The sequence below is a fragment of the Sarcophilus harrisii genome, chromosome 4, assembly GCF_902635505.1.
Source record: "Sarcophilus harrisii chromosome 4, mSarHar1.11, whole genome shotgun sequence".
Classification (NCBI taxonomy): domain Eukaryota; kingdom Metazoa; phylum Chordata; class Mammalia; order Dasyuromorphia; family Dasyuridae; genus Sarcophilus; species Sarcophilus harrisii.
The window spans coordinates 272,110,533-272,122,434 of NC_045429.1; the positions used below are offsets into that span (position 1 = coordinate 272,110,533).

At 46.5% G+C, this 11,902-nt stretch overlaps 1 protein-coding gene across 1 annotated transcript in view; it reads left to right on the top strand.

Moving 5' to 3' along the window:
* Window positions 1–1,705, top strand: part of TFEB (transcription factor EB) — a 78,645-nt gene extending 76,940 nt beyond the window's left edge. The window contains exon 9 of the mRNA XM_031964887.1: window positions 255–1,705. Within this exon, the coding sequence (XP_031820747.1) occupies window positions 255–734 (480 nt within the window). The 3' untranslated portion in view covers window positions 735–1,705. The remainder of the gene's footprint in view (window positions 1–254) is intronic.
* The last annotated feature ends 10,197 nt before the right edge of the window (window positions 1,706–11,902 follow it).

Consider the following 11,902-nt stretch of genomic DNA (forward strand, 5'->3'; position numbering starts at 1 on the left):
GGAGGAGACTTCACAAGCCCTTTAGTCCAGCCTTGTCATTTTATAGATGAAGAAACTTAAGAGAGGCCCAAGGTGACTGGTGATTTATCCAAGATCACGCAGATAATTAAATGTCAATGGGATTTGAATCCATCCTGTGGCCCTTCCTACTGTACTCATCCTAAGTCCCTTCCACCTCTGACATTCTGTGGAAGGCAGAATTGGTGTCTTGGGTGTGCTCCCCCAATCCCACCACTCTCTCTCATTTCTCACAGGAGCTGGAGATGCAGGCCCGAGTCCATGGCTTACCTACAGCTTCCCCGTCTGGTGTTAATATGGCGGAATTGGCCCAGCAGGTGGTAAAACAAGAGCTCCCCAGTGAGGAGGGCCTGGGGGAGCCCTTGCTCCCCACTGCTGAGCTCCCTGACCAAGAGCCCTCTCTGACCCTGCCTCCTCAACCCCCACCACCCCCACCCCCACCCCTGCCGCCGCAGTCTCCATACCAACTGGACTTCAGCCAAAACTTGAGCTTCAGCGGGGGTGAGGGGCCGCAGGGTTTCCCTGACCCCCTGGGACCCGAGCACGGCTCCCTCTTCCCCTCCCTGTCCAAGAAAGAGCTGGACCATCTGATGCTTCTGGACGACACCATGTTGCCCTTGGCCTCCGACCCCCTCTTCTCCACCATGTCACCCGAGGCCTCCAAGGCCAGCAGCCGCCGTAGCAGCTTCAGCATGGAGGAAGGGGACATGCTGTGACCCCAGCCATCCCCCTCCCAATCCCCAGAGCTGGGGAGGAGGGACAAGCCCTGGGGGGTTGGGAGTTAGGGACGTGTGACGGGGAGTGCTCTCTTCCTCCCACTTCCCTCCAATCTGCACTCGTGTGTGATTAGCGACCTGTGTGGACACTGGCTCCCCCACTCCTGCCTCCCCCACTCTTCCCAATCCTGTGCTCCCAACTCTAGGCCTCCCAGCCCAGCCAGGCCCCTGACATGCAGGACGTGCTTCAAGGGACTGGGAGCTGGAGCTCTCAGGGGGCGCTGGAGATCTCATGGGGGGCCAGCCTGGTTCCCTAGGACCCCATAGTTCCCCGTAGCACTCTTCCCCCCTATTCCCCCTCTCTGGGGATGGAGTAGGCAGGAGTGGGCAAGAGTCTGCCTGCCCTGACACAGAGACCTGCAGGGCTAGGCCCTGAGGGCTGAGATCAGCTTGGATAGGATGGGGGGGGGGGCTAGTGTGGGAGAAGAGGCTCAGCCATGACAGGTGGCAGCATACCAGGAGTTCCAAAGGGGCTTCTAGCTCCTACCCTGGCCCCTTCCCCTAACCAGGCTGCAAGGGGAGTGTGCATATATAGAGGGGGAAGAGCAGAAGCATCTCCTGAGAGAGGCTCCCTGTTCCTCACCCTTAGCCCCACCACTGGCTCAGCAATGCCCTGCTTCCGTGGAGATTAGTACTTGGGACCCCTGCAGAGAGGGACTGGAGCCCAGTGCTCCCTCACCTCTTGCCACAGACCTGGAGTGGCCCCCCACTTTGGTGCTAACTGCCTCTTTTCCCAGGACCTTGTGAGGGTGGGGCCGTAGAGGAGACCAGTGGCTGTACCCCTGCAGGAGCAGCTCCTTCATGGGAGGCTGGTGCCAGGGCAGGGGGGTTGGGGCTAGGGTGCGCTGTCAGGGGGGCAGCCAGGCTCTGGCCTCCTCCGCCTTGTGCCTTAGTAAACACTTTGCTTTGTATATCCCCTGTGTGCTGTGTCTCTGGGGGGAATATTTTGGTAGGGTGGGGAACACTTCTGGAATTCCCTCTTCTAGGTGTTGGGCTTCAAAACTCCCATTTATGAAAATGGGGGTGGGAAGGTGAAGCCCTCCTAGGACAGAGAGGGACAGGACCACTGCCCCATGCCATATTCCTGGCCCTAACGACCTTCCTTCTGTCCTAAGTACAATCCTACCCCATCCACACTCCCCAATTCTAAAGCCATGCTCATCGACCTTATGACTGGCAGGAGTTTGAGAAGAGTGGATGCTTTCCTCCAATGTAACCACAAGATGGTGCTGCTTCTATGCTAGTCTTCTATCCAGATGTTGCTGGAGGGGATAAAAAAGAATAAGGGAGGGGTGTGGGTGTGTGCCGGGCTGCAGCTCCATAAGCTAAATCTACCCTCTGGTGCTCCTTTACTGGGAAATCGCTGACCCAACTCGGTCTGTCTTATGGAAATAAGTGGAGGGGTGAGAGGGCAATGGTGAGGACATCACTTTTCCTACTGAGTCCCTTTCCACAAAGGGGAGGGAGTAGACAGTGCTACCCTACTACAAGTCCCCAACTGGGAAGTCCAAGGTTATCAACCTATTTGAGATTTTCCTCTCTACTCCACCCCTCAAAGATAGGCCATTAGTAGTTTTCTCCCCTGCCCTCTCCACTCCTACTCCCCCTCAAAAAAAGACCCGATAGAAACCCTTTTGTAGAAGATATTGCACTCACATTCACTCTCCCCATTCACTCTTTGCTAGAGAAAAATCCCTTTTCTTTCTAAAATAGCCTTCTTCCTCCTCCATTATGTCAGAAACAAGGGAGCTGTCTTAATATCCCTGAAGAACTGGGGAAAGGATTATTTGGGTAGGAAATAATTTGGGTCTGTTTGAGGAAACTCGGAAAAGGAAGTGGGGATTGTAGAGGCTTGACCTGGTCCTGGATGTGATGGAGAACCTCGGGGGCATATTTGGAGAGGGTTGGAGGTCATGAAGCTTATGGGGGAAGTCCCCTAACTCTTCTATAGACTTTATCTACAGAAAGATCAAAATGATTTCCTCCCTAAAAACTACAAACTTTCCCCCGCCTATGTCCTTTACCCTCACCCTTCCCAAGCTGGGCCCTGAGAGGCTGAGGGGCCTAATTAAAAAAACAGGAGGAAAATGGAGCAATAAGATGACAATTTCCTCTGTGCGGAATAGGGAGATCAAATCAACGATGAGCAATTAATGTGCACGGGGAGAGAAGAAAAGGGGGCGCGAGGCGGGGGTGGTGGGGTGGGATGAGGAGGGGGAGAGCTGGCAGAGGAGTCTGTGCTAATGACAGCTCGGGTGGAGGCTCCGAGGATTAGTCTGAAGGTCAGATGGAGATGAGGATGACCTTGTGGAGCCAGAGTGAGGGAGCTGAAGCCTCCCAATTAGTAAGTCTGGCCCAGGCTCCATGGACACCTGCTGCAGAGTCCAGTCTCTTGGAACGGGGCCTTGCTCAGGGTGGAGGAGTCGGCTCAGGGATATAACTAAGGCTGGGAGCCTGAGCCGAAGAGTAAAGACAGGTGCATTTGGGTTAGGACTAAAGGTGGTGGAGTGACTGGGTGGTGGGGGCTGGGGATGCCTCTGAGACTTTCTGTAGCCTGCTTTCCTGCTCCTTTAAGAATCTAAAGCGCTTAAGTTCCTCCTCCCTGCTTTCTGTATTTGTCTCTTTCTCATTCTATCTCTTACTCTCTCTGCTTGCCCTGAGTGCAAGTGGAGTTGGATAAAATAGTTCTGATATAGCATCTGAGCAGCCAGGGAGGGGCTTTAGTGTCTCAGATAGAATAGATGCTCTCCCGAAAGTGGAACACAGAGAGTGAATAACTAGTCCTGGGAAGGAATAATGGTACCTGGGACCAAGATTCCTAGTTACTGGCCTTTTCTAGGCAACCGCTATTTCAACTACAGAATGAAGAGATTGTATTAGAAAATCTCTCCTGTCTGCTCACAGAAAGCCTCCACCCCTCCCTCCCTCCGCGCAGCTCCCCCAAACCCCTCTCTACACTGAAATTCTAGCATTCTGTAGCTCCCGTCTCACCCTGGGTTCCTCATTCTTCATCCCTTTCCTTTCTTTTCATTTTTTGGAGCATGCGGCTGTAGGCATCCTCCCCAGTCCTAGCAGTATGATCTATGGAAACATAGGTTTTCAATTTTGAACTCTGGGTGGGGAGATGATGAGAAAGACAGCGCAAGAATATGAGACCCTGGGAACGTCTGAATGCTACGGCCGAGCGACCTAATTGGAGTGTGTAGTATCAGATCCTTCCCACAGGAGGGTGCTGCCGTCTCCCTATCATTTTGTAAAATGGGGCAGAATAAGGAAACGGCCAGGGGAGGAAGCCTTGGCAAAGCTAGCTATTTGGGAGTATGAGCTGTAGTTCTTTCTGGCTCCATCAGAGGACAGCACAATCCAAATAAACCAAGGCGAAGTGGGGATGTGTTTGTAGGGGGGAAATCGAGCGCCCCATTTTCTCTGGTTATCACTACCTCCCCACTTTCCTGTCATCTCCTCTGCCCTTCAGTCAGCTTCTTTTCTACCTATGAATATGCCCCTCACCTCCACCTATGCTCTACTCCAAGGGAACTAGGTCTTATCCAAACTGCCCCGGTATAGAAGGAGAACCTGGGTCCTACAATTAGCGCTGTTAGATAATTAGCTGTGTGCCCTTAGCAAATCACTCGCCTTCTTCCAGCTGGGAAGTGAACCTTTATCACATACATATACACCAGTTTCCTCAGCAGCTCAGTGTGTCTCCCTCCGTCATAGTTTCATAAGGTGTTGGTCAAAAATGAGAGCCCAGCAGTTGTTATTGACCTAGAAGTCTGTTATTGGTCTTATATAATCCCAGTTCTAATGAAAACAGGATGGGATTGTAATTAAACATTAGACTTTCAAATACTGAGGCTTTCAAATTTGTTGAGTTCCTTTTAGTCTATGAAAAACCAACCATGGTTGGTTAAGCTGACCTATCTCTGTTGGGATTGACTTAGACCAGGAGACACTCCACAGGAGTGTACTGGTAAAATGTTTAACAACCAGCTCTCCAGACACATAATAAAAATTAAATATACATTATACATCATATTATATGATTATATATGACACAAATGGTGAAGCTTTAAAATTTGAGTTCCCTTTAGTCTATGAAAAAATGGCTGGTTAAGCTGGTCTATCTCTGATAGGGTTGCCTCAGTTAAAATAGGAGACACCCCAAAAAGAGTATACAGGTAAATGTTTAACAACCAGCTCTCCATACACATATAATAAAAATAAAATGTGTTATAAATCATATAGATATGATTTGTATATATACTTTTTATATTTATTTTAAAATATATATTATATATTTAATAAATATATGAATATATTTATATATGATTATGTATACATTAAACTTAAATTTAATCTACACCATTAGCATTTTCTCTATCATTTTCTTAAAACTAGACAATCAACAAAACCATAAATCAAACACTGATTTGGAGAACTGAGGTGTAAATGCTCACTCTGAAAACACACCAATCACCTATCCCAGTTGAAATGACTTGAAGATGCCCTTCAAGGACAGAAGGGGAGCAATCACTTATCCTTTTATATAATGTCCCTGATTCTGGAATAAGTGACACCTTCCTCCTGAGAAGCTACAGTCTCCATGTGGGTCAGGTCCATTCCCCCAATCTTATCACCCCCATCCTGCTTCCATACTAGTTCAAGGGGTGGGAGGGAGCTTTGGAGGCTAACTAATAGAACTTCCCAATTTGAAGCACAAATCCTTTCTGCCGCCTCCCCAACAAGTGGCTTTTAGTTGGATTGTAGATTCAGAGCAAGAAGAGATCTCAGCGGACATCTAGAGCAACCCCCTCCTCCTACACAAGAGGAATCTGAAGCTCAAACAAGTAAAGTGACCTCCCCAGAGTGATGTATGGAAGGCATAGGGACTGGATCAATGGCTATATCACTAGTAAACAGAATTCCTGAATGTAGAAACTCCCTCTCCCCATACAAGTTAGCACCTCATAATCTTAAAGAGCTGTCTAGAATATTGAGTGGTCAAGGGACTTGTTTGGGGTCATATATACAGTCAATGTGTCACAATCAGAACCTGAAGCCAGAGCTCTATCAATTATAATCTGCTGGGGCAACCTTTTCTCCAGTCACAACTCTCTAAACCAGGGGTCCTCAAACTATGGCCCAGGGGCCAGATGCAGCAGCTGAGGATGTTTATCCCCCTCACCCAGGGCTATGAAGTTTCTTTATTTAAAGGCCCGCAAAACAAAGTTTTTGTTTTTACTATAGTCCGGCCCTCCAACAGTCTGAGGGACAGTGAACTAGCCTCCTATTTAAAAAGCTTGAGGACCCCTGCCTAAACCCCTCTATTTGACTCTAGTTTCTCAGTGCCCTCTCTTCAAGCCCTTCTTCACAGACTCATCCCAACCCCAGAACCTCTGGCCTTATCTTCCCACATCAGTCTCCAGGGACTATCAGTCCTTGGCAGGGAGAGAGAGAATCCCCTTCAACCTGCACCCTCACGTGTCTGCCCCTTCACCCCAAGGTATAGCCCAGATCTGGTCGCAACTTAGTCCCTCTCCTTCCCCACCCCCTCCAGACTTGAGCTCTCTGTGCCTCTCTCTTTTTCTTTGCTCTCCCTTTTCTAAGGGGGCAGTGGAATTTATACAATATTTAAGCAGCCAAAGCCGAGTCCGGGAAGATATTATTAATGTAAAAGGGACGGGCTGAAAATGCACTTGAACCTGGTTACAATTAGAGGGTGATTTTTCTAAAGGTCAATGAATTCAGATAATATCCACAGGGGGGAGAGAAATTTAATACCTTTTTAGTGAATTAATTAATTATAATATTATATCGGCTTGGGGTTCTTTTCCAGAGTGATTAAGGGAGCGATCTGTCTTCTGAGAGGCCAGGGGGAGCTGGCGCCTGGGAGCCTGCCTGACACCAAGCCGAGGACAGAATAGGGCCCTTTTCATTCTTTTCAACCTGCTGCCCCCCCACCCCACCCCCACCCCTCCCTGGCCCAGCCTCCTCCTTTGCAGTAGCTGAGGGAGCTAGAGGGACTGGCTTTAGCTGAGGGGAAGAAGAGGGGGAGGAATAAAAAACTGGAAAGAAAGGGGGACACCAGCAAGGAGGACTGGCAGCTTTAGGAAGGACAAGGTACACTCCCCATCCATCTTGGTGACTCCCCAGCAGCATCACGATTTTGCCCTCACCTCTCAAACACCCCCTCCCCCCCTTTCATTTTCATATTTAAAGCTGAGCTAGGGACAAGTGAATACTCTAGAGCTGGGAAGACACCCTTTCCCCAACACATTTCTCCCACTAGCCTGAGGCACCATGATTTGAAATTCATTCTTTTGGGGCTAAAACATTATTACTCTTTTCTGGCTCCCTTAGTGCAGAGGGGAGAACCTGAAAGTCAGGAAAACTAGGCTTGAGATTGAATGATTGTGTGATCTTTGACAAATCATTTCCCTCTTTCTGAATTCCAGTTGTTTCAGCCTATAAAAAATAGGGTTGGAAGATATGATTTTCCAGGTCTCTTTCAATTCTGAAATTCTGAAAATTTATATTCAATGGTCTGACATCCTATGTCTGACATCTGTTATGTAATCTAGGTTCTTATAGTCTATGTTCTAAGGGCTCGTTTAGTCCTGACACCTTCTGTTCTGTGTCCTTATAATTTAAGGTTCTTCATATACCTGATATACTATATCCCATGTTCTCATATTCTAGATTCTAAGATCCTTCCTGATATGGACATCTTCAGTTCTGTGTTCTTAGATTCTCTATTTTCTAAGATTCCTCATACATCATATCTTCTATGTTCTCATATTCCACATTTCAAAATCCCTTCTTATTTGAACATTCTCTGTTCTGTGCTCTTGCATTCCATGTTCTAAAGTTCCTTATATGATATCTTATGTTTTGTGTCCTGTTCATATTTTATGTTCTAGTATTCTATGTGTTATATTCTCACATTGTGTTTTTTTCCTCTTTCAATAGTATTTTATTTTTCCAAATACATGTTGAGAGCTTACAACATTCGTTTTTGGAAGATTGTGTTCCAAATTTTTCTTCCATCTTCCCTTACCTCTCCCTTCCCCAAGACATCAAGCAATCTGATATAGGTTAAATATCACATTTGTGTTCTTAATATCCCTTCTAGTTCTGAAATTCTCTACCTTCTGTTCTGAAGCCCCTTTCCCCTTTGACATTTCCTGGTTCCTTTCCTGACTTCTTCCTCCTGACTCCAAGTCTTCCTGACTCCAAGCCTCCATGCTATCCACTGCACCACCACTGTGGGCAGTTGCCCACATACCTTCACAACTCTCTCTCTCTCTCTCTCTCTCTCTCTCTCTCTCTCTCTCTCTCTCTCTCTCTCTCTTTCTCTCTCTCTTTTTCCCCTCTACCTCTCTTCTCTGTCTCTCTGTCTCTGTCTCTGTCTCTGTCTCACTCTTTCCCCCCTCTCTCCTTTCCTCCTCTCCCTTTCTTCTCTGTTTGTCTGTCTCTCTTTCTTCTCTTCCTTCTTTCTTCCCTCTCCTTTCTCTCTTGCCTCCCTCCTTTCTCTCTTTCTCCTCAGTGTATCTATCTCTTGTTAGATAGTTAAACATCTCTTTAAAATTTGTAAATGCTTTACATATATTATTTCTTTTAATCCCTACATCAACCCTGTGAAGTAGGTTCTATTATTATACCCATTTTTACAAATGAGGAAACTGAGGCTGAAACAGATTAAGTGAATTACCTGAGGTTATACACCTGATAAATGTCTGAAGCAGGATTTAAACTCAGGTCTTCCTGATAAGAAAAAAAAGAAAGCCATACTTTTTGCTATGTGATGAGTCAAGTTACAAAAAGACAATCCAGTTTTGGAATCAAAGGCTCTGCCTTTGATTCTAGAGCTACTTACCTTCTGTGACCCTGGACAGTTTACTTCACTAGGGTTTAGATTAGAGTGTAGTAGGCCCTAGAATCAGGAAAACATTCAAATCCAGCCTTAGATACCTACTAGTTGTGTGATGATGGGCAAGTCACTTAATCTCACCTGTCCCAAGTTTCTTTCTTTATAAAATAGAGTGAGGAACACCTAGAATTCTCCATAATTCTGGTTCAGGGATCCTGTCTAGATAATGAGAAAGCAAACAGGAAGTCATAATAAGGAGCTAAAGAAAGCTGGTGTCCGCACAGTGGTGATTTAGGGCTGACCTGGTCCTGGAGACTTGTGGATAAGGCCTGCGATCTAGGATCACATTGACCTTAATGTATGAGAGCTGGAATATCAATGCATTGTCAGCATCATGTTTGCTTCTGAGTGGAATTCAAATGTGGAGTCAATACCTTGTCCTCAGAGTTGGATTCTGTATAGCAACACACACACACACACACACACACACACACACACACACACACACACACAGAGTTATGTTCCTACTGTCTGAGGAAGGCACGAAAGCTGATTTTTAGTTTTATTTTGGGTTATATGATTTTCTTTTCCTTCCTTTCCTTTGTCACCTCCCAGGTTGTGGGGTATTAGAGGGACCACTGACTTTTACTTAGGTTGACTTGGGAAAACTTCCTGTAAGAGGGGCTCACTTGGAAGAAGCTTTGAACGGGGAAGGGGAAGAGAGATGTTTTATCTCTTCTGGGTGGGATCATAGGCTTTAGGGTTAGAAATCATACAATCTAACTCTCTCATTTTGCAGGTGAGAAAATAGGACTGGAAAGGTGAAAGGTGATTATTTTAAGGTTACAAAGGTAGAAAGTAGGAGAGCTGCAGCTCCAAGGCAATCCCTGATCTCAAATCCAGGACTGATTCCATTACACCTGGCTTCTTGAGATTTCCCTCTTCCCATCTTCTCCTTCGTTATCATCTGACCTCATCTCCTGGGTTTCCAAATGCCTTCTTTCATTACCTTCCCATTTCTTGTTCACTGTCATTCTTTGGTTATTTTCTTTGAATTTTTCCCTCTCTCCCTTCCCTTCCTTCCTGATTCTTTCTCCTTTTCTTCAGTTTCTTTCTCCTCATCTTCCAATTCCTCTCTTCTTCTCTCCCCATCTTCTCCTTCTCTCATCCTTGTCCCTTTTCTTCTTCTTCCCCTTCCTTTTTCTCCCTTCCTGTTCCTTTCCCCCTTCCCTTTCCGTTCCTCCCTCCATCCTCTTTTTCATTCCCTTCTCTGACCCTATTTCCCCTTTTTTCTTGCCCTTACCCTCTTTTCTGATCTCTCTGCTCCTCCTCCTCTTCTCTCTCCTCTGCTCCCTCCCTCATGCCCCCCTCCTCCTTTCCCCTCCTCCTCCTCTCCTCTTTTCTTTTTCTCCATTCCTCCTCTTCTTTCACCTCCTTTCCCTCTCCTTTCTTCCCCTCCTCTTTCACCTCCTCTCCCTTCCTCCTCCTCTTCTCCCATCTTCCTTCTCTCTCCTCCTCTTTCTTCTCCTCCTCTTTTTCTCCTCCTCTCTCCTCCTCTCCCCTCTGCTTCCCTCCCTTTCTTCCTCACCTTCTCCCGGTCCCTCTCCCCTGCTTATTTCTCCAGCCCCTCTTTCCTCCTCCCTGCATCCCTCTCCTCTGCCTGTTCCTCTCCTCCCTCCCGCTCCTCCCTCTCCGTGTGTTCCTTGGCTGGAGAGTGCCTTCCCATTGTACTATCTTTGGGCCTTAAATTAAAATTGATGACATCTTGAAATGAGCAGTGAGGGTAATTTTGCTCCTGAGCCTGGATGCTAATGAGGCCCCTTAATGGCGTGAATGAGGAGCTGACGGGTCGTGTGTCACGGTGGCGGCTGCGCTGAGTGTAATGGCCGCGGTAAGTGGCGGTAATTACACCCTGTCTCACTGTATTTTGGCAGGCTTGGTGGGAGAGCGGGGGCTCAATCACAGCCGGGAAGGAGGGGACCCCCTCCCAACACCGCCCCTGGCTTCATTGACAGAGTCACCTCCCCCATCCCTGCCTGTCCAGACCCAGCTGGGGCCGGGGCGTGGACCCTCCACCCCCACCTTGCACCTCGCAGGATCCCAGACCTGTACTTCATGCACACTCCCTGCAATGCCCTCGTGCACTCTGTGCACACCAGGGAGGAAACACAGCACACATAGAGGGACACACGGTGCATGTGCAGACACGCATGTACTCTGAACACACATGTATGATTAGAATCCAGGCAAACTTCTGTGCAACGATATGGCATGCGATGGGCACTTATGTACATGAAAGTTGTCACATATCTATGCACATGTATGTATATACATATTTATATATGTATCTAAACAATGTGTATTATATACATATATGTATATAAATAATATGTACATATGCACACATAAAGAACTACACACTGTATAAAATATACCCGGAAATGCATATATTTATACCCTATAAAAATACATTTCTACAGTGTGCACAAACATAGACATATGTATGTACTGTGCTGTACATAAATGCACCAATGATGTATCTTGGGACAGCGGAAGGACCCCTAGGGCTGGAGCCAGAGGACTTTGTTTCCAATCTTTACTCTCCCTCCTTTTTTAGATGTGTGACTGTGGGGAAATCAATCATTCTGCCTCTGGGAGACTTGATTTTCTCTTTATACAATGAAGAGGCTGTACTGGATGGCCCTGGGCAAAGAGCATGGCAGTCAGAATTAGGAAAACCTGAGTCAAAATCCTATTTAACTAGGAAGTCATTTAATTGATCTCTGTCTCGGTTTCCTCATCTATAAAATGAGAATAATAATAATGGCATCTATATCCTAGGAAATGCAATGCTATCTGTAGGGTTCTTGGCAGGCCTTAAAGTACTTTATAAATGTGAGCTAATATTATAATACAATGTTATGATAGAGATACACATAAAAGGATGTGTGTACATGCATACATTTGCATCCATGCAATAGACCTGTATGTGAATACATGTAGATACATGTGGACATATATGTGCACATGTAAACCTGTGCCTGAATCTCTGTGTGTGTGTATATATGCACAAAACATATAAACATATGCCTATAAATTTCTTACTTTGCAAAATGAAAGGGTTATTGCAGAAGATCTTTTAAGGTCATTTTAGCTCAAATAGTCTCTGAGTTTATGGATGTTGAACAGTTATACACACACACAATTTTTCTGTGATTAAATGCATATATTGAAT